Here is a 23,909-nt window from a genome sequence, read left to right on the forward strand (position 1 = left end):
ATAACAATTTGATTTAAGATGGAATATCATATATTTATTTGAGTTTTCATAAGAATGAAAGTTATTTAACACAAAAATAATTGCTAAAATATCTTCATTTCTTAGTTTTTGCATAAATAATAAAGAAATTGATCACATTTAGGTGAGTTACAAATATAAGTAAGAAAAAAGAAAAGAAAAACAAAAATGATCAATGTTAGAAAATTACAAAGTGAAAAAACAAATTATCATTGTGATACAATGTACCATTTCTCTAAGTATAAAGCCTACACTCGATTGTAAGAAAATGATTTGCTGAAGAGACGACGAATGTATATAACTTGTAATACACTTGTAGTCACAAATAAAATGTACTCCAAAAGTGTGTAAAATACAACACGTTTTTTGGTGCTCTCATTTGCTACAATTACAAAAATTTAACGCATCAAAGTTAGAAGAAATTTACCATCCACATAAACTCAATCACTAGTAGGAAAGAATAACTTACTATTTCGATGTCTAGCATCACGAGCTTTCAAGTACTTCTGTTCTGTTATAACAGATTCTAATGCTTCTCTTAACTCAGCAATCTTGACATTTATTGGATCCAAATGCTCTAAACAAAAAAGCAAAAACGAGTAAATGTAAACCTAGACTGTGTAGTATGAAACTAGTTGAGAAATTAAATGAATCATGCTTCCATGGAGATTACATCATCAGTATGTAGAGTCTTGTAATAAATTTGTCAAGATTAAATCCTAACTAAATATGATTCATATTTATTTTGTCACAATTGAACCCGAGCTAAATATTCATATTAACTATTCATTATTCTATAACATTTTAGACAATATCCATTTGTCTTTGAAGCCCGTGAAAACAAATAAACACAAAAAGGATACTGGCGCGTTTAAAATTGAATGTGTCAGTAGCCAAGACGGTCTTTAAGAACGTGTAAAGCATCCTATGGCACCTGTCTAAATTTTTTTATGATTTAACTGTTATTAAATAAATCTCATAAAATATTTGTCATGATTAAAACATAATTAAATAGACTTTTTATTTATTTTTTCTAATTAAACAGTATCTAATTTGCACATGAGCTTTAAAAGCTTGAGACAGACTCTACAAGTAACATATAAAAACAAAAACAAGACTTTTTGATAAAAACATTTCGATCAAAAGTATCAATCCTACATAACCATTCATGCATATTGAATTAAATTCATGTTTAGTTATACCGACAAAAATTATAAAAATATTACCATCTTTAGCTAAGTCATGTTCATTGGGAATGTGGCCAACATGAACATAAAAATATTACCATCTTTAGCTATGTCATGCTCATTGGGAATGTGGCCAACATGAACATAAAAATATTACCATCTTTAGATAAGTCATGCTCATTGGGAATGTGGCCAACATGAACATAAAAATATTACCATCTTTAGCTAAGTCATGCTCATTGGGAATGTGGCCAACATTAACATAAAAATATTACCATCTTTAGATAAGTCATGCTCATCGGGAATGTGGCCAACATGAACATAAGAATATTACCATCTTTAGCTAAGTCATGCTCATTGGGAATGTGGCCAACATGAACATAAAATGACACAGTTTCTGGCGTAGAAATAGGATTATTAAAGCAAAACTTGTACATTCCACTTTTCTTTGCTTTGAATTCAAATTTGTCCCCTGATGTTCCCTTCAAAGAATGCACCACATATCCTTCAGGAGATGTCACCTACATATCATACATTCATCAATAAAAAATAGAAAATTTCATTTCATTTCAAATGATTTGGGTGAAAATAATAACAAATCATTTACGGTGAAATCGATTCCCGGATGATCTGAGCTCCAAAAAATATCATGATCCATTACAACAAAGTTTCCGGAAATAATGTCATTTTCATGTGGAACATGCTCGGATATGCATTCAACATCGTGTAAACTGATCGAGAGAGAAAATGCATGAGAAATTATGGTACCGAAGAAAATGATCACGATTGTACAAATTTTTGAATGAAAATTCATTTCTAACTAGTTTGTTATGATTATTTTGGATCTCTATTTTGTAAGAACAACAATGATTATTGGTCAAGTGAGAACTTTTAATGGCTTGAAATCTGGTTGGTTAGTATAACAAGTCATTACTAGCATCTAAAGTCACGGTTTAGAATAATTACGTTGTTGGAGGAGAAAATTAGTTTTTCCTATTAAATCAAAAGGAGAAAAGAAAAGACAGAAAAATTAAAATAAAATTGTATAACTTCCATAGTTTTTTCAATAAAAGTGAATAATTATAGATGTAATGTAATATATATTTTTTTTAAATAAGCTATCATATTATTATATATAATTTGGGTTGTTATTGGACCTTTGGTCAATATATGTACAAATGAGATTTTTATAGTTATGCCCTTCTTAGCAAGGAAATTAGACATCTGATTTTGGTCCCTAGTAATCTACCTTATGGCCCAATTTCTAAAAAAAAGTTAGGATTTCATACGCTCCTATTAATGATGTCATGGGATGGCAATAGGGCGGGGCGAGGGCGGTTTTTATCTCTCCCAAATCCAAACCCAAATTTTCAAACAATCCTCGTTCCCCGCCCCAAACCCAGACGTGGATGGAGAATTAAAACACAAACTCGTCCTAAACGGGTTCGGATTGGGTTCAAGTATCCTCGCCCCGCCACCATCCATTTAATAAAATCAATTATTTTAACCAAAATATTTATTTTTTCCAAAATCAAATTACATTACAAATAATAAATTAAAACAATATGAAAAAATTTCATACTTACATTTCAAATATTTTAAATAATTAATACATATCAAAATATCAAAACATTTGCTACATATTTAATATTCCAAATTATCAAAACTAAATAATAATGTACATAATGAAATAAACGGGGTGGGTCCAGGGTGGACACTAGTGTCCTCATTACCCGACCCGTCCCCATATTTTTTAACCGGGGAAAACCCAAACCCAGTCAAAACGGGTTTTCCCCGTCAACTTCGGGGTGGGTTCGGGTGGGTACCCGCGGATATGGGTTATGTTGCCATCATGGTACCGAAGTGTGTCATGTCCTCTATCATCACTGTTTTTTAGTATTTGTTCTCGTGAAAGCTACCCACATCTTATGTGTTCACCGTATTATCTTCCTTATGATTATGCCACTTCCTTCTTTCTTATTGGTAAAATTCCAAGTCTCACATTAGTTAGATATAAAGCTTTGAAAAACTTTATATAGAGTGACACTCTTCACCTTGGAAGCCGTTTTTATAGGATTGAGTTAGACCAAACTCTAATTTGGTATCAGAGCCTATCGATCGGACCATGGGTTGCCCACCTTTTAAATCCACGCATTAAGACCAAAAGAGTGCTAGTCGTGAAGGGTATTTGGGAAGATCTCAAGCCCCACATTGGTTAGAGATAGAGCATTGTAAAAGTTTATAAAGAGTGACACCCCTCACCTTACAAGTCGTTTTATAGTGTTGAGTTATGTCAAATTATAATATGGTATCAAAGAAAGGTCTTGGGTTTGACCCTCCCCCCTGTTGGATTTATTTATCTAGTACCACTAGTGTGATTTGATGTGCTTAACATCCCAACCCATGACGCATATGATGTATTAGGCATAGTGTAACTCCCGAAGTCAAAAAGGATGGGGAGTGGTTGTAACACCTAAGGTCGAAGAGGGAAGGGAGTGGTCACCCAGATTCACGTTGAAATGAGAGGATCCTGAGATTGTGCAGGTATGGGAGTGCATGGTTAAAGGAAGTCTTATAAGGATTGATTGGTACTACCTATACCAACAAGATGCATATTCTTTTCGGTAGCCTCATAAATAATAACTTTGTAGTTAAGCACATTTGACTTATAGTAGTATTTAGATGAGAGGCCTTCTGGAAAGTTTCCCACAAAGCATGTGAGTGAGGATAAAGCATGCTAAAAAGTCATGTAATGGTTTGTAGGATCTGTCGGTAATCCTAAAAGCAGTATAGGGTGTTAGAAATGGTATTACAGCATACCTCTCCTAGAATGATGTAGTTCGGGGATGAACCAAGCGGAAGGTGATGGATATGTAACACCCGAGGCCAAAGAGGGTGGGGAGTGGTCGTCGGTATTCACTTCGGAATGCGAAAATCTAGAGGCTATGCGGGTATGAGAATGTATGGCTGAAGGAAGGCTTATAAGGATTGATTGGTACTACATATACCAAGAAGATGCATCTTTGTTTCCATAGCAAAACAAATAAGAACTCCATAGTTAAAGTTTTCTTGACTTGGAGTAGTATTTGGATGATGATATTGTGGGAAGTTTCCCATAAAATATGTGAGTGTGTACAAAGCATGTTGAAAAGACTCATGTTGGTTTGTCGGGTCAGTCGGTAATTCAGAAAGGAGTCTGGGGCGTTACACGCATCCCGTATAAGCCTATTTCATATAAAGAAATATAGTTGTGCCCATACTAACAACATTTGCTTTTAGCACGATGGTAGGAACTTGATCCAAAAATAGCACGGTGGTAGGCGTTTGATCCAAGAATTGGTATCAGAGCCTATCGATTGGACTATGGGTCACCGACCGGTTATTTCCATACACTAAGTCCCAAAACAGGTTTGGTTGTGAGTGTGTGTATTGGGAAAATCTAAAGTCCCACATTGGTTAGACATAAAATATTGAAAAAAGTTTATATAGAGTGAAGCTAGCAGAAATATACCAGAGTCGCCATCGAACTTTATTTCTTCCTAAAGGAAAGGGAAAACATCGATAAAACCCAGGAGAAAGAGATATGTTGGATAAGGAAGTCAGTTATGCAAGGGGAAGGTATTAGCACCCCTAACATCCATGGTACTCCATGGGAACCGTTTTGATTGTTCTCGCTTGAGTGGGTGTGATCTAAAGACTACTCGCAAAAGAATGAGGGAAAAGAAAAGGAATAGATAAAGTGCTAGGTGAGGATTGGGGCACTAATGGATACGTATCCTCATAGTGCAATGAGGAATCCAGAGCTCCATAGTTTATAAAACTAGTGGTGAGAGGTGAAAAGAGGTTGTGGTAACAATATTTGTCTAAACCAAAGGATAATATGATTTGAACTCCAACAAGGGGTGAAAACATGAACCCAAGAGTAAAACTAGTATGAACCAACAAATGAGGGGTCTAAGACATCATATCACTGTATTGGAATAACCGAAAAAGAGAGGAATTAGGTGTTTGGATACAAGCCAAACATCTCTTGGTTCACAAGCTGACAAAAATGGAGCGCAATGAAATAATGTGTTTGGCTCAAAGAATGGGGTATATCACATGAAGTGAATGAATGTAGAATATAAATTTATCACAAAAATGGATGGCATGAATGACCGAAGTCACATTGAATGGTTTGAGTAACAAGTGACCGAAAAGGTATAGTTTGAAACCAAAGTCAAGGTATATTGGAATCCATAGGAGAAATGGAATTTGTACCACAGAGGGAAGGTGGCACAAACCACAAGTGAGGGGTCTAAGACATGGTATCACTGTATGGTTAGGCCAAAAAAAAAAGAATTAAATGTTTGGGAACAATCCAAACAACTCTAGATGCAAATGCGGACTTTTCATTAGGCGCCCTAAAAGGATATATATGGAATTACAAAGGAAGTGTATTTGGTTTCAAAGAAACAGTATGTCACTAGAGTGAACGGTTTATGATCGAAGGTGGATAGTGGGTTATGAAAGATATGAGTGATGCCCTAAGACGGAGGAGGAATAAATTGAAGTATGCTCGCCAAGGATTCACATCCTCGTGCCTACGTATTCTCACCGTGCAATGAAAAAATTAGAGCAACCGTAGTTCGTGGAACTACGAAACAAAAGGAACGAGAAAAAAGTGTTTGTCTAAGCAACAAGGACTGACAAGACAAACAACTAAAGGAGTATGACTGAAGTGATGAACAATATAACTTGTACCAACGGAATGGTAACATGGGTTATCCATAAAGGCAATATTGGCTTTGAATCAAAGATTAAACAGAAAAAATGACAAGTGAGGGGCCTGAGGAATGGTATCACTATTATGGAATGACTGGAAACAAAGAGAATTAAATGTCTGGAAATAAGCCAAACAACTCTTCATTCATAAGGTTGAATATTCATTAGGCGTCCTAAAAGGATGAGAATGGAACCCAAAAGGAAGTATTGGTTGGAACAATGAAAAGGTATATTACTTGTCGGGAACAAACAATTTGAGATCAAAGAGAAAAAGTATCTTGGGTCCATAAAGGAATAAACTCTAAACTGAAGAGTAAAGGTAAACCAACAAGTGAGGGGCCCGGGGCATGGTATCACTGTAGTGGAATAACCAAAAACAAAGGAATTAAATGTCTGGCAAAAAGCCAAACAGCTCTTAGCTCTCAAGATGGAATATTCATTTGGCGTCCTAAAAGGATGAACATGGAAACCAAGGAAAAGTAGTATTTGATATCAAAAAGATGGTATTGATTTATGAGAGAAGGATAGATTAATAAATAAGATATCAATAGATAAGGTAGATCGCGAAGAAACTGGATTCTCCTGCCTACGTGTCCTTATAGTGGAATAAAGAAAATCAGAGCTTTCGTAGTTCAGTCTACTAAGGCTGAAAACAAGATGATTGAGGCAAAAGAAGTAGAATTGATTGATTTAAAGAGTGGAATATACTTGATAGTTATTGGATAAGAATTACACTAAAGTCTATGAGTAAAGGTGGATTTGATAAGCAACGAGCCAAACGTCCCGCACCCAAAGATATCCAGAATGAGTGTAGGAAAGCTCCAGTCTTATTCTTTCTCTACTACTTAAGGCTTGTGGCATGTTATTCTCATCCTTACTTTCAAGTTGCTGGAGGAGAATCTTTGTTGTTGTTCATTGTAATGATGAAGAGAGAAAGACTTGACAGTTGATTGATGAGAGTCACACTAAAGTCTATGAATAAGGGTAAATATTTTGAATAGATAGGGCTTACGCACCGTACGCAAAGTCACTCTATACAAGGATAGGAGAAACTCCATCTCACCATTCCTTATTTCCTAAGGCTCATAGCACATGATACTTCTCATAACTGACAAGTTGTTGGAAAAGAATCTTCATTGTTAACCTTGTATTGATGTTGTCTTATATGAAGAAGACTCGGTAGTTTATTTGATTCATATTGCACTAAAGTATATGAATAAGGGAGAACACTTTGAATATCTAGGGCCTACGCCTCGTACGCAAAGTTGCTCTAGACAAGGGTAGGAGAAACTCCGTCTCATCATTCCTTATTACTTAAGACTCGTATCGTACAGTTTGAATCGTATTTACCAAGTGTTAACCTTTGATTTATCTTGTATAACCCGCTGCTTGATGTGAATGAGGATGTCTTGATTGAAGATCTTCCTTGAGGCTTTGAGCTCTATAACTTATGGGAAAAAGTCTTATTAAGTGACCAGGGGTCTTTTGGTCACTCAAATTAGACTGTGGGGTTATACAAGTTCAAAGGAATTACTTTATCAAAATTACTTTTGATCAATTTGAATCATGGGTTTGAAACAATTAGAAATTATGGTTAATTCTAATCTAAGATTTAGAAATGATCAAACTAGTCTAAGGGAGCATGCACTTTGTATGGTAAAAATGACAAAATAAACTCCTAAAGGGTAAAATGGTCAATTCTCATGATATTGATATTAGGAACCAAATTAAATTCTAACCAAAAATCCAGCTATGCCTAAAATGTAAACAACTTCTAAAGTTATTCTAAATGTTAGAAATTAATCAAAATCAATTAAACTCTAAAATCAAATAAATTCTAAAAGGTTAATTAAATTCTAATGTCAATTAAATTCTAGAAATTCAATGAAATCCTAATATCAATTAAATTCTAAAAATTTAATTAAATCCTAAATTCCAAATCTAAATTTAATCATAACGTAATTAACTTCTAAAATCAATCAAAGCTAAATCTAAGAAATCTAATTAAATAAATCACTAAGTTGCTAATTACCCTAAAATCCTAAGATCCATTGAATTAACTAAAAGATTTAACCAAAACCAAATCCAACATTGGGCCTTAACTAAAGAACAGAGATTCAGGCCTAATCGGGGAGTGCACCAACTCGTGGGGTGAAGGTCCATAAACATGGATTCAAGAAAGGCAGGACCATGAAGGCCAAGCAAAGTTGGGGGGGGGGGGGTACGAAAAGCGTGAACATACAGAAGGGAGGTGTGGACAAGAATTTCTATGTTTGGGCCTTAGGGTTTGAATCATCAATGATCAACCACCAGATATGAATGCATGACCGATGCTTATGCATAAAGCATGAAGATATGTATGATTACTCTCCAGTTAAGGATTGAATGAAAATATGGATCAGGGAGGGAAAATTTTAAGGTACAACAGTTTCCCCTATTTAATCTTCTTGAACAAGAATATAAGAATTGTGGAAGCTTTTCAGGTATTCAAGGTAGAAGAGGATGAAATACTAATGTATCCAAAAAAAATCTCGTTGAGGATGTAGGTATTGTAATGAGAATTTTGTGATTCGCCAAGCAAAGGTTGGGCTTTGGGTTAGTCAATAAAAACTGGATTTTTGTCTTTTCTTGTTTGCACGGTTTTATGTTATGCTTTATGAATGATATGCATGAGTGAAACGACGTGGCTTACGCATGATAATGATTTATGCAACGATTAAGCCAAATTCACATATAGAGGGCGGTAGGAATTTTGGGCTAGGATAATGGTCATACAGACATGGTTCTCTGACACCTACTTTAAGCTCAACAGTTTTTATTACACCTTTGGACTTATTCTGAAACATGGAGAGAGCCTGTACTTGGGTAGCCTGTCTTTGCCCCAACATACTGAATGTTTACCCCAATTTCCCCAGTTACCGATTATGGAGTAGCCTCATCATCTGAGTATTTCAACTGGCTTACCCCAGTGTCTTGAAATTGTATTCTCTTAATTAATCATCTTGGGAATGATTGAATTCTCGTGCTCTCGGGGTAGCTTTCCCCAATATGAGCCTTAAAGTAATATTGCCAATATCCAGCTGATTTAGAGAGATTGGTAGAATCTCGACATGGTCGCCCCAAATTGACTAACTCTTGAAGAGATATGAGCTATAGGGTATCAGGAACTTGTTCAACTTTCCTATTGTGTAAGCTTCCTTGATGTCAAATGACTGCTCATATGTAAAATGCTCACTTCAAAAGTAATAATTGTAATATCATGCTCATGCATGTTTTGAAAAGTCATGTGTTTTCACTAAGATTATGACATCTAGTGAACAAATCATTAATTAGAATGTCATATCAGTACCAATATAGATGACAAGAAAATCTTTAGGAGTCAGCTTAACGCGATGTTACCATAGTATGCTTTCGAAATACACCCTTCTTCAATTAGGCCTTTTAAGGGTTGTAAGGTGGCCTGGTTCACGGTTTTAGAAGGAAATGATATAAGGCTCAAAACCTACTCTTACTCACCCATTCTCCATGATGTTATCTAGTCCTACATTCAGTTAGCTTAAAATAAGCGTCCATATTTTAGAAAAGGATTTTGAATATGAGAAATGATGGTTAAGGAACCCATTGAGAGTTTGGAGCGATAGTCACTCACCTTCTGCTTTTGTTTGCAGTCACAGAGATTTGCTCTTACTGAAGATTTTGATATTGATCCTCTGATTTTCATTTTTTGCTTTCCCTGATTTTTGCCCGAGTTGGTCCTTTGGGTCTGCATCCCCCTAAGATACCCTAACTTTTGCCTAAGTTGATCTTGTTTTCAAGTTTTTGACTTAGCGGGCTTTTCATTTGCTTTTGATTTTTTCGTCTCTTTTCATTTCGTATGGAGCAAATCCTGTGACACCGCTTTCTTGATTCGTTACAAGGTTTGTGACTATTTCACTCCTTTTGATAGGTAAGGGATAACCATTCTGACTTTGTTATTCCATCCTCCTGAGAGGGATATGATATGATTGATCACTTGATGAGAGTATTCTCCTTCTGAAATTTGAATGCAAGTCTAAACTAACTGAAGACTACCCTTCCCCTGGTTAAGCATGAGGGATTTATGTGTTAAAGAAAGAAACTCCTACTACAAGGCCCAAAAGGGTTGACTAGGGATTAACTTCCTTATATCTCCGATGTTTAGGGATTTCAACAATGCCTTACATCATCAACACGACCTTATTCAAAAGCATACAGGCAACAATCTTGCGTATTGTGATTGCATCATTCAATTTTGATTTTATTTGACAAACAGTTTGATACTGATAAAATGAAATGTGAGTGAAGACAAATGGATTTAATTAAAACATGCACATTTATTTCATTATGATCATCATTCAGAAACAAACAAGTTCACAATATAACAGTACATTGTCATACAAGAAAATATTACAAATGAAACGATTTAAAAGTAACATGATCTCTGACATAATTGGCGTCATTATTCTTCTGCAGATATAACCTTAGTTCTTAAGCATTCTTCATCAATAATTGCACTTACCCTTTTCGGTCTTGACATTTGGCCCTTATTTGGTGAAAGTCGGAATCTTCTGATCTATAAGTTCTTGTACCCTAGCTTTGAAAACACAGCAATCCTCAATAGAGTACCGCTTATGCCCAACATGATAAGCACATGAGACATTAGGATTGTGCTTTGCATGATATGGGAAAGTGACAGGTGGGATTTACTTTGTCTCAATGAGTCCTTGTTGGACAAGGTAAGGTAATAGATGAGCATATGTTATAGGGATCCGATCACATTGAGGACGTTTTCTATCAAACCTTCTGGTCTTTCTTTGCCCTTGATGGTTATGTGGCACAGTTTGTTAACTTTGTAGAGCTTGAGCCTGTGTAGGTTGTTGATACTGGGATATGACATAGGCATCAAAGGTACTTGCAACGGAGGATGAATCGGAGGAATAGCCATTGGTCAGAATGTTTAAACAGAATGCACCAAGCCAGGATTGGTTGTCTGATGGGAAGTCTGACCATAAAAAACTCCAAATGGGATATAGGGTGCCCCAGTATAGGTGTACTGAGGTGTAACAGCAGTAGAAGATGATGCCCCAGGATAGGCCAACAACATTCCCAGATGCTATCCTTGATTCGGATACTGCATAACAGGATGGACCACAGGTGGATGAACTTGGACATGAATTGAATGACCCTTGTATTCAAACCTTTTTTCAATCGTCGCCTTAGCAGTTACAGGTGTAAAGCTCAACAACTTCTGATTAATGATCTCTTGAACTCTGGCCTTGAAAGGGTAACAATTATCTATAAAATTCGCTATATGTCCAGCATGATATCCACATATGGCATGAGGGTAATGCTTACGACTATAGGGAAATCTAGCAGGATCGATTTATTTAGGTACAATTGCCCCAGTGTTAACTAGTATAGGTATAAGTTATGCGTAACTCATAGGAATTAGATCATTGCGAGGAAGTTTCCTTTCTTGATCGTTGTTCTTCTGGTCGCTTTGAGCAGGCCTCTGATATGGTAGCAAACACAGCTCTTGAGGAAGAAGTGGCAGGATGCCTGCAGCCAGCTTCTATTTGTTATCTTTCTCCAGACTATCTTCAACATGTTCGTCAATCAAAACCTGTTTGGGGCAGTCCGTTGTCATGCTATCCAAGAGTAGCCCTAAAACCAAGTTAGCTCTATTAACGATCTTACTCTCTTCCATTATCCTTCGATGATTGGTGTCGGTGAATTGTTGTCTTTCTGACGGAGGAACGGATAGGGTGACTTTTTTGGTTAACATACATGTAATGAAAATGAATGCACATGCTAGGGATGGAATGCAAATAAATATGCAGCATCCATAGATTCAAAGCATTGATGGTAATAACTCAGGGTCAAAATTTTGGCATATATACAGCAATGCAATAATGATATGCAATAGAGTATGTTAACATCATAGAATAATCCGGATAATCTGCGCATACTGCTTGATGCATGATCAAAGGTTCGACGTCCATGAGAATAAGGGTATGTAGAGTTTATGGTTTCCTGTAGGAAAAACCCATCCCCTTCACAGTTAGGTTCTAGTCTCTAGAAGGTAACCTAGAAGGTTCCTAGAGTCAATGACTCATTTCGAGATACCATTGCCTTAGACGAATGACTCGTCGGACAACGATGCTCCCAAAAGGATCTACTCTAGGTGTGACATCTTGTGTCAACCATAATTGCGGAATAACTCCACAGAGGTCAAACATGACTCTAGTCACGTTACTATCATGTGCGTGTACTCAAACTCGGGTATAGAGCTTCTCTCTCATGTAACCTATCCCAGCCCAACAAGGAGCATAATAGATAACAGCCATAATATAAAGCAAATGAATATAACGATAAAGCGAGTAAAGCGCAAAGATAAACACCCTAAGCAAGCAAAGAAAGAAATCAAAACTAGGCTCGAATCCTTTTAGAGACTAGGAAGTACTCCAAGTAACGGAGCATCCCCAGTAGAATCGCCAGCTGAAGCTGGGGATGCTCAAGAAGAGACCCCAAACTACAAGCAAACTCCCCAGCGGAGTCACCAACTAAAGCTAGTGGAAATATACCCAAACATATCGCATGCTCGAACATACAAAAGAGTCGCCATCAAACTTTATTTATTCTCGAAGGAAAGATAAAACATTGATAAAACCTGGGGGAAAGAGATATGTTGGATAAGGAAGTTGGTTATGCAAGGGGAAAGTATTAGCACCCCTAACATCCACGGTACTCCATGTGAACCATTTTGGTTGTTCTCGCTCGAATGGGTGTGATCTAAAGATTACTCGCAGTATAATTCAAGTTATCAAAAGACCTTTGATCACTTGATAAGACTCTTCCTGTAAGCTGTGGAGCTCAAAGCCTCAAGTCAAACTCTCAATCAAGGCATCCCCAATCATATCAAGCAACAGATCATACAAGATACATCAAAGGTGATTCTTCAAGAGCTTGTTAAACAAATTTTAAATTGTGTGGCACGATCCTTCAGTAATAGAGAATGATTGAGAGTGGAGAATCCCATTAACTCAGTCTGAGTATCTTTCGGTACGAGACGCTTGACCCAATTGCTCATCGTATTCACCTTTATTCATAGAGTTTAGCACAATTCAAATCATATGATTGGCAAGTCTCTCCCTTTAAAAAGCAGTTGCGCGACAAACAAAGGACTCCACCAACAACTTATCAATCACAATTCAAGTTGTACGACACGAGCCTTAAGAAATAGAGAATGAATGAGAGTGGATAATTCCATTAGCTCATTTTGGATAACTTTGGGTACGGGACGCTTGATGCAGTTGCTCATCATATTCACCTCTATTCATAGACTTTAGTGAAATTCAGATCAAATGATTGATAAGGTCTTCATCATCACAAGGAGGGGCGAGCATTCTTCTCCAACAACTTGAAAGTTATGATAAGAATTACATGCCACGAGCCTTAAGAAGTAAAGAATGGATGAGAGTGGAGAATTCCATTAACTCATTTTGGATCTCTTTGGGTACGAGACGCTTGACCCAGTTACTCATCGTATCCACCTTTACTTATCGACTTTAGTGTGGTTCTTAACAAGTAACTATCAAGCCTCTTCTCATTCAATCAATCACTCATTTTGCCTCAATCATGTTGTTGTCAGGTCTAGTGGGCTGAACTATGAAACCTTTGATTTTCATATTGCACAATGAGAATACGTAGGCAGAAGAATTTATATTCTTCTTGAGATACCTTATTTATTAATCCATCATTCATTCATTCAATCAATGCCATCTTTTTGAGATCGGATACATTTCTCCTTGGATTCCATAGTCAATGTTATTCTGAACCAAGAGTTGTTTGACTTGTACCCAAACATTTAATTCCCTTTGTTTTTGGTTATGACAAGAGTGTGTATGTGTAGGTACCTCCACATCCTAGTTTATACCTCTTTTCTCTTTGGTTCAGGATTTATTCCTTCATGGATCCAAGACAATATTTCTATTTGATCCCAAATTATTTATTCCTTAACAAGTGATACATTTTTCCTTGTATTCAAACAATTGTTTTTGTGGGTCCCATGGGCATCCTTTTAGGAAATTTATCCATCTTGTGAATCAATAGTTGTTTGGCATATACCCAAACACTTAATTCATCCTTTTTGGTAAGACAATATAGTGGGTATGCCTCTGTCCTTTCACATCTTAGTTTGTACCTTTTTTACTCTTGGGTGCAAAGCCAGCTTGCCTTTGTGGGTTCCCATGCTACCATTTTATTGATACAAGTTATATTATTCATCGCAGTAACCTATCCTTGAAGTGGTTTGTCTTATTAGTCCTAGTTTCTTAGGCAAAGACTTCCTTATATTTCCTTTGTTTTCGTAGTTCCACGAACTACAAATGCTCTGATTTTCTCATTGTACGATGAGAATATGTAGGCATGAGGATGCGAATCCTTGGCAAGCATAACCCTAATTATTCATCCTTCTGCCTTATGGAACCATTCATATATTTTACAATCCATTACCTACCTCCAATCACTGAACCGTTCTCCCCAGTGACATACTGTTTCCTTAAAACCACAATACAGTTTTCTTTGGAATTCCAGATACACCCTTTTAGGACATTCGTTCACCTTTGTGCCAAGAGATGTTTGGCTTATACCCAAACGCTTAATTCATTTTTTTGGTCATGACAATACAGTGGGTATACCACTTCCCCTCCATATCTTTGTCGTGCCACCTTTACTCTTGAGCTACAAATACCACTTATCATATGGATTCTAATATACCTTACCTTTGGTTTCAAATTTAACCCTTCAGTCACTTATTACCAAATATTCAATTATGTGACTTTGGTCATTCATTCAATTCATCTCCACGATGCATTCATATTCTACCTTCATTCACTTCATGTGATATACCCAATTCTTTGAGACAAATACAATATACCTTTGAGCTCCATCTTATATCTCTTTGTGAACCAAAAGCCGATTTGTTTGTCTTGTCAATACTTTTAACTTAGACGAACATCTCACTACTTACTTTACAGCTATATATAGGAAATCCTCTTTGTTTTGGGTTATTCCAATAGAGTGACACCATGCCTTAGGCCCCTCACTTGTTGGTTCATGCCAGTTTTACTCTTGGGTTCATATTTTCACCCTTTTTCGGAGTTAAAATCACATTATCCTTTGGTTCAGACCATACAGTTATCACAATTCTTTCCGTCTTCCACCACTAGTTCTATGAACTACGAAGCTCTGAATTTCTCATTGCACTATGAGGATACGTAGGCATGAGGGCCTCAATCCTCACCGAGCACTTTATCTATTCTTTTTACTTTTCCCTTTATTCTTTCGCAAGTAATCTTTAGATATCACACATATTCTAGCAAGAATGATCAAAGCGGTTCCCATGGAGTACCATGGATGTTTATATGCTAATACCTTCCCATAAGAAAAAAAAGAACATTATCGGGAAAAAAAGATACGTTCTGGTGGCTATTGATTTTTTGTGTGTATTTAAGAAGAGATCCTATTTTTTCTTTTAAAAAAAATTATTTTTCTCTCTTTTTTTGGTATTGTTTTTAAATTGAAAGAGAAAGATAAGTGAGATGGTGCACTACTATGTGAAAAGATGGATTATGTTTTGCTCTTTTTTTTTCTTTTTGAGGAGAAAGGGCTTATGGATGTGTGTGTTGTCAAATGCAAGATCTTTTTCACAAAGAATCAGCCTTTAAAACATCGATTTTTCCCTCTTCCTGTCAGCAATATGAAATGTATATAGTGTATCATTAGGTTTTCAATTTTACAATATGCCAATAGTAACCTTAACGAGTGTTAGTAGTGTAAAATAAAATTAGAAATAAAATTAAATAAATTAAATTAAATTATTTTAAATAATCAAAATTAAATCGAAAAACATAGAAAAAATTATTTAAATAATTCGAAAAATTTTGACAAAGAAATAAAATTAAAAGGACTCAAGATGAAGAAAATTCGAGCACAAAAATTCTCAAAAGCTTAAAATGAATGCGCTAAAATGTTCAATGCAAAATAAACCTCTGAAAAAGAGGAAAGTTTTGATCACATTTTGAAGTAAAAAATGATTGGTTAAAAAGGCTTAGACTGATCAAAATGCGATCGAAAAAAGAGTTAAAAAATAAAACGAGCACGTCAAGTTAAACTACGCGAGCCGTAGGTTAATAATAATGACGTCTGCAAACTCGATTTTGAAATTTTCTGCCTGCTAACTTTATTTACATTTGAAAATTAGTTCAAGAAGTATGTCTGTAGATTGAAAATTTGATTCTAGTTGATATTTTAAGCATTATGCGAAATGAAATGCATGATATCATATGTAGATGATGCAAATGTATGGTGAATGCATTGCTTTATTGATCGAGGTATTTTATTCCGGTTGACTTTTTAGGAATGAGGCCTAAAGAAATGCATGTCATAACATGCAGATGATGCAAATGTCCTATGAATAAATCAATTTATTGAACTTGGAGAAAAATTAGGATATGACAGCAATGTCAAAGAAGTATGTTTATGTCAGTTAGACAAAAGTTATGAATGGAATCATTTTAGGGATCCAACTTTAAAGAAGATGTTTATCATTAAATATATTGTCTTTAATGAACAATTCATGTTGAAGCAGTTAGTTGCGAAAGATGTGTCAACACCTTAAGGGGAAACTTCCAACAATGGTGTGATCTAGGTGGATATTGATATGTTATTAGTAAGAAATATGTGCATAGTACTCGAACCATAATAAGAACTAGATTGTGATACTAAAATTCATCATGGACTTGAAGATTTAGGTGGATTACATGATTATTCTCTTGTGTGTGTCAAAGATCTCCATCGCACCAAACAACCAGAAAGATAGGGGTATGAAGACTTGGCAACTAATGCACGTTTTAGTAGTTTTGGAGATTTGTCGACCATTTGAGGAGTTATAGTTAGGTGGGAGAAAGATAAATACATGGGTGTTATGGTCGACTAGACAGGGTCCTTGAAGAAGAAACATGGGATCTTGTAGACCATTCAAAAGGGAAAAAGACTATCGGTTTCAAGTAGTAGTACAAAAGAAAATCAACATTATTAGAAAAAGAAAGAGATAAGTTCAAGGCTCGTCTTGTAGAAAAGCAGTGCTCACAACCAAAGAAGATTCAATATGGTGATATTTTCTCCTCTTTCTTCAGACATACTTCAAACAGAGTGGTTTAAGCTTTGGTAGACAACTGAAACATACATATAAAGAAGATAGACTTGAAAATAACATTTCTTTACGATAATATAGATGAAATAATTTACATGGAGAAATAATAGAGTTTGAATTATACTCGACAAAGAAGACTGGTTTGTAAATTCAAGAGATTTTTATATGATTTTAAGTAATCTTTGAGATAGTGATACAAGACACTTTGATTCTTATATGTTTCAGATTAGTAAAAGAGATGTGAATGTGATTGTTGTATTTATGTTAGGAGACATAATGATGTTTATTTGATTATCCTGATATTGTATATGGATGATAGCTTGATTGTTGCTAACCATTTACATAATGTAAATGAATTGAAAATTTTGTTAGGAAAATAGTGTAGCATGCAAAACTTACGTGTTGTTAAAAATATTATTGAGATATAATTTCAAATGGGAAACATGAGCCTAGAAATTTTCTTACTGGTTTTTATTGCAACAACTTTGACCATCCCTTTATGATAATATATCATCTCTTTATTCAAATTATTCGAAGCAAACAAGTACATTCATAATACTTTTTCTCTTTAATTGAATCTGAGTTATCAAACTCCTAAAATTATCATTGGACGTAAATCATACATAGATGATTTTTGTTATGACTACTCCATCACCATTGTTGATTGACTTGTCTTTTTTGTTAGAAAATTTCTCCATATAGGTACCTTCACTGTCACACTTGGACATTATTCAAACATAGTATTATTTATGATAAATAATGCTAGCTCATGATGCCATATAGGAACCTTCACTGTCACACTTGGACATTATTCAAACATAGTATTGTTTATGATAAATAATGCTAGCTCATGATACCATAACAATTTGATTTAAGATGGAATATCATATATTTATTCTAGTTTTCATAAGAATGGAATTTATTTAACAAAAAAATAATTGCTAAAATATCTTCATTTCTTAGTTTTTGCATAAATAATAGAGAAATTGATCACATTTAGGTGAGTTACAAATATAAGTAAGAAAAAAGAAAAGAAAAACAAAAATGATCAATCTTAGAAAATTACAAAGTGAAAAAACAAATTATCATTGTGATACAATGTACCATTTCTCTAAGTATAAAGCCTACACTCGATTGTAAGAAAACGATTTGCTGAAGAGACGACGAATGTATATAACTTGTAATACACTTGTAGTCACAAATAAAATGTACTCCAAAAGTGTGTAAAATACAACACGTTTTTTGGTGCTCTCATTTGCTACAATTACCAAAATTTAACGCATCAAAGTTAGAAGAAATTTACCATCCACATAAACTCAATCACTAGTAGGAAAGAATAACTTACTATTTCGATGTCTAGCATCACGAGCTTTCAAGTACTTCTGTTCTGTTATAACAGATTCTAATGCTTCTCTTAACTCAGCAATCTTGACATTTATTGGATCCAAATGCTCTAAACAAAAAAGCAAAAACGAGTAAATGTAAACCTAGACTGTGTAGTATGAAACTAGTTGAGAAATTAAATGAATCATGCTTCCATGGAGATTACATCATCAGTATGTAGAGTCTAGTAATAAATTTGTCAAGATTAAATCCTAACTAAATATGATTCATATTTATTTTGTCACAATTGAACCCGAGCTAAATATTCATATTAACTATTCATTATTCTATAACATTTTAGACAATATCCATTTGTCTTTGGAGCCCGTGAAAACAAATAAACACAAAAAGGATACTGGCGTGTTTAAAATTGAATGTGTCAGTAGCCAAGACGGTCTTTAAGAACGTGTAAAGCATCCTATGGCACCTGTCTAAATTTTTTTATGATTTAACTGTTATTAAATAAATCTCATAAAATATTTGTCATGATTAAATCATAATTAAATAGACTTTTTATTTATTTTTTCTAATTAAACAGTATCTAATTTGCACATGAGCTTTAAAAGCTTGAGACAGACTCTACAAGTAACATATAAAAAAAAAACAAGACTTTTTGATAAAAACATTTCGATCAAAAGTATCAATCCTACATAACCATTCATGCATATTGAATTAAATTCATGTTTAGTTATACCGACAAAAATTATAAAAATATTACCATCTTTAGCTAAGTCATGTTCATTGGGAATGTGGCCAACATGAACATAAAAATATTACCATCTTTAGCTATGTCATGCTCATTGGGAATGTGGCCAACATGAACATAAAAATATTACCATCTTTAGATAAGTCATGCTCATTGGGAATGTGGCCAACATGAACATAAAAATATTACCATCTTTAGCTAAGTCATGCTCATTGGGAATGTGGCTAACATTAACATAAAAATATTACCATCTTTAGATAAGTCATGCTCATCGAGAATGTGGCCAACATGAACATAAGAATATTACCATCTTTAGCTAAGTCATGCTCATTGGGAATGTGGCCAACATGAACATAAAATGACACAGTTTCTGGCGTAGAAATAGGATTATTAAAGCAAAACTTGTACATTCCACTTTTCTTTGCTTTGAACTCAAATTTGTCCCCTGATGTTCCCTTCAAAGAATGCACCACATATCCTTCAGGAGATGTCACCTACATACCATACATTCATCAATAAAAAATAGAAAATTTCATTTCATTTCAAATGATTTGGGTGAAAATAATAACAAATCATTTACGGTGAAATCGATTCCCGGATGATCTGAGCTCCAAAAAATATCATGATCCATTACAACAAAGTTTCCGGAAATAATGTCATTTTCATGTGGAACATGCTCGGATATGCATTCGACATCGTGTAAACTGATCGAGAGAGAAAATGCATGAGAAATTATGGTACCGAAGAAAATGATCACGATTGTACAAATTTTTGAATGAAAATTCATTTCTAACTAGTTTGTTATGATTATTTTGGATCTCTATTTTGTAAGAACAACAATGATTATTGGTCAAGTGAGAACTTTTAATGGCTTGAAATCTGGTTGGTTAGTTTAACAAGTCATTACTAGCATCTAAAGTCACGGTTTAGAATAATTACGTTGTTGGAGGAGAAAATTAGTTTTTCCTATTAAATCAAAAGGAGAAAAGAAAAGACAGAAAAATTAAAATAAAATTGTATAACTTCCATAGTTTTTTCAATAAAAGTGAATAATTATAGATGTAATGTAATATATATTTTTTTTAAATAAGCTATCATATTATTATCCATAATTTGGGTTGTTATTGGACCTTTGGTCTATATATGTACAAATGAGATTTTTATAATTATGTCCTTTTTAGCAAGGAAATTAGACATCTGATTTTGGTCCCTAGTAATCTACCTTATGGCCCAATTTCTAAAAAAAAGTTAGGATTTCATACGCTCCTATTAATGATGTCATGGGATGGCAATAGGGCGGGGCGATGGCGGTTTTTATCTCCCCCAAATCCAAACCCAAATTCCCAAACAATCCTCGTTCCCCGCCCCAAACCCAAACGGGGATGGAGAATTAAAACACAAACTCGGCCTAAACGGGTTCGGATTGGGTTCAGGTATCCTCGCCCCACCACCATCCATTTAATAAAATCAATTATTTTAACCAAAATATTTATTTTTTCCAAAATCAAATTACATTACAAATAATAAAATAAAACAATATGAAAAAATTTCATACTTACATTTCAAATATTTTAAATAATTAATACATATCAAAATATCAAAACATTTGCTACATATTTAATATTCCAAATTATCAAAACTAAATAATAATGTACATAATGAAATAAACGGGGTGGGTCCAGGGTGGACACTAGTGTCCTCATTACCCGACCCGTCCCCATATTTTTTAACCGGGGAAAACCCAAACCCAGTCAAAACGGGTTTTCCCCGTCAACTTCGGGGTGGGTTCGGGTGGGGACCCGCGGATATGGGTTATGTTGCCATCATGGTATCGAAGTGTGTCATGTCCTCTATCATCACTGTTTTTTAGTATTTGTTCTCGTGAAAGCTACCCACATCTTATGTGTTCACCGTATTATCTTCCTTATGATTATGCCACTTCCTTCTTTCTTATTGGTAAAATTCCAAGTCTCACATTAGTTAGATATAAAGCTTTGAAAAAGTTTATATAAAGTGACACTCTTCACCTTGGAAGCTGTTTTTATAGGATTGAGTTAGACCAAACTCTAATTTGGTATCAGAGCCTATCGATCGGACCATGGGTTGCCCACCTTTTAAATCCACGCACTAAGACCAAAAGAGTGCTAGTCGTGAAGGGTGTATTGAGAAGATCCCAAGTCCCACATTGGTTAGAGATAGAGCATTGAAAAAGTTTATATAGAGTGGCACCCCTCTCCTTACAATTCGTTTTATAGTGTTGAGTTAGGTCAAACTATAATCTGGTATCAAAGAAAGGTCATGGGTTTGACCCCCCCCCCCCCTGTTGGATTTATTTATCTAGTGTCACTAGTGTGATTTGATGTGCTTAACATCTCAACCCATGACGCATATGATGTTTTAGGCACGGTGTTACACCCAAAGTAAAAAAGGATGGGGAGTGCTTGTAACACCTGAGGTTGAAGAGGGAAGGGAGTGGTTACCCAGATTCACATTGAAATGAGAGGATCCTGAGATTGTGCAGGTATGGGAGTGCATGGTTAAAGGAAGTCTTATAAGGATTGATTGGTATTACCTATACCAATAAGATGCATATTCTTTTCGGTAGCCTAATAAATAAGAAATTTGTAGTTAAGCACATTTGACATATAGTAGTATTTGGATGAGTGACCTTCTGGAAAGTATCCCATAAAGCATGTGAGTGAGGATAAAGCATGCTAAAAAGACATGTAATGGTTTGTAGGATCTGTCGGTAATCCTGAAAGCAATATAGGGTGTTACAAATGGTATTAGAGCATACCTCTCCTAGAATGATGTGGTTCGGGGATGAACCAAGCGGAAGGTGATGGATATGTAACACCCGAGGCCAAAGAGGGTGGGGAGTGGTCGTCGGTATTCACTAAGGAATGCGAAAATCTAGAGGCTATACGGGTATGAGAGTCTATGGCTGAAGGAAGGCTTATAAGGATTGATTGGTACTACATATACCAAGAAGATGCCTCTTCTTTTCTGTAGCATAACAAATAAGAACTCCATAGTCAAAGTTTTCTTGACATGGAGTAGTATTTGGATGGGTGACATTGTGGGAAGTTTCCCATAAAATGTGTGAGTGTGTACAAAGCATGTTAAAAAGACTCGTGTTAGTTTGTGGGGTCAGTCGGTAATTCTGAAAGGAGTCTGGGGCGTTACACGCATCCCGTATAAGGCTATTTGATATATAGAAATATAGTTGTGCCCATACTAACAACATTTACTTTTAGCACGATGGTAGGAACTTGATCCAAAAATAGCAAGGTGGTAGGCGTTTGATGCAAGAATTGGTATCAGAGCCTATCGATTGGACTATGGGTCACCCACCGGTTATTTCCATACACTAAGTCCCAAAAGAGGTTTGGGTGTGAGTGTCTGTATTGGGAAAATCCAAAGTCCCACATTGGTTAGACATAAAATATTGAAAAAGTTTATATAGAGTGAAGCTAGCGGAAATATACCCGAACGTATCGCACGCTCGAACATATAACAGAGTCGCCATCGAACTTTATTTATTCCTAAAGGAAAGGGGAAACATCGATAAAACCCGGGGGAAAGAGATATGTTGGATAAGGAAGTCGGTTATGCAAGGGGAAGGTATTATCACCCCTAACATCCATGGTACTCCATGGGAACCGTTTTGATTGTTTTCGCTCAAATGGGTGTGATCTAAAGACTACTCGCAAAAGAATGAGGGAAAAGAAAAGGAATAGATAAATTTCTAGGTGAGGATTGGGGCATTCATGGATACGTATCCTCATAGTGCAATGAGGAATCCAGAGCTCCGTAGTTTATAAAACTAGTGGTGAGAGGTGAAGAGAGGTTGTGGTAACAATATTTGTTTAAACCAAAGGATAATATGATTTGAACTCCAACAAGGGGTGAAAACATGAACCCAAGAGTAAAACTGGTATGAACTAACAAATGAGGGGTCTAAGACATCATATCACTGTATTGGAATAACCGAGAAAGAGAGGAATTAGGTGTTTGGATACAAGTCAAACATCTCTTGGTTCACAAGATGACAAAAATGGAGCGCAACGAAATAATATGTTTGGATCAAAGAATGGGGTATATCACATGAAGTGAATGAAGGTAGAATATAAATGTATCACAAAAATGGATTGAATGAATGACCGAAGTGACATTGAAAGGTTTGAGCAACAAATGACCGAAAAGGTATAGTTTGAAACCAAAGTCAAGGTATATTGGAATCCATAGGAGAAATGGAATTTATACCACAGATGGAAGGTGGCACAAACCATAAGTGAGGGTTCTAAGACATGGTATCATTGTATGGTTGGGCTGAAAAGAAGGAATTAAATGTCTGGGAACAATCCAAACAACTCTAGATGCAAATGCGGACTTTTCATTAGGCACCCTAAAAGGATATATATGGAATTACAAAGGAAGTGTATTTGGTTTCAAAGAAACAGTATGTCACTAGAGTGAACGGTTTATGATCGAAGGTGGATAATGGGTTTTGAAAGATATGAGTGATGCCCTAAGACGGAGGAGGAATAATTAGAATTATGCTCGCCAAGGATTCGCATCCTCGTGCCTACGTATTCTCACCGTGCAATGAGAAAAT

The 23,909-nt window shown here is 35.4% G+C and overlaps 1 protein-coding gene across 3 annotated transcripts; it reads right to left on the reverse strand.

Annotated features, from left to right (window-relative positions):
• Positions 1-215: 215 nt before the first annotated feature.
• On the reverse strand, positions 216-20,134 carry LOC127129045 (transmembrane emp24 domain-containing protein p24beta3). 3 transcript variants are annotated; one of them, XM_051058369.1, is made up of 4 exons: positions 1,813-2,066; positions 1,540-1,726; positions 488-595; positions 216-400 (listed from the first exon to the last, which is right to left on the reverse strand). In XM_051058369.1, exons 1-4 carry the CDS (start codon positions 2,017-2,019, stop codon positions 267-269), a joined length of 636 nt encoding a protein of 211 aa, XP_050914326.1. In that variant the 5' UTR covers positions 2,020-2,066; the 3' UTR covers positions 216-266. The 3 variants fall into 3 exon arrangements, with proteins under 3 accessions (XP_050914326.1, XP_050914327.1, XP_050914325.1); XM_051058370.1 differs by lacking the exons at positions 488-595; positions 1,540-1,726; positions 1,813-2,066 and adding exons at positions 18,548-18,655; positions 19,599-19,785; positions 19,872-20,134 and having other exon boundaries at positions 231-400; XM_051058368.1 differs by lacking the exons at positions 216-400; positions 488-595; positions 1,540-1,726; positions 1,813-2,066 and adding exons at positions 18,317-18,460; positions 18,548-18,655; positions 19,599-19,785; positions 19,872-20,134.
• Between the last annotated feature and the right edge of the window lie 3,775 nt (positions 20,135-23,909).

The sequence above is a fragment of the Lathyrus oleraceus genome, chromosome 3, assembly GCF_024323335.1.
Source record: "Lathyrus oleraceus cultivar Zhongwan6 chromosome 3, CAAS_Psat_ZW6_1.0, whole genome shotgun sequence".
Lineage (NCBI taxonomy): Eukaryota > Viridiplantae > Streptophyta > Magnoliopsida > Fabales > Fabaceae > Lathyrus > Lathyrus oleraceus.

Bases quoted from the DNA above. Each gene is read 5' to 3' on its own strand.
- LOC127129045 (XM_051058369.1), bottom strand. From the start codon at position 2,019: ATGAATTTTCATTCAAAAATTTGTACAATCGTGATCATTTTCTTCGGT. The intron at 1,727-1,812 runs GTAAATGATTTG...TATGATATGTAG, and splicing joins ATCCGGGAATCGATTTCACC to GTGACATCTCCTGAAGGATA. The intron at 401-487 runs GTAAGTTATTCT...TTGTAATTGTAG, and splicing joins TGATGCTAGACATCGAAATA to CAAATGAGAGCACCAAAAAA.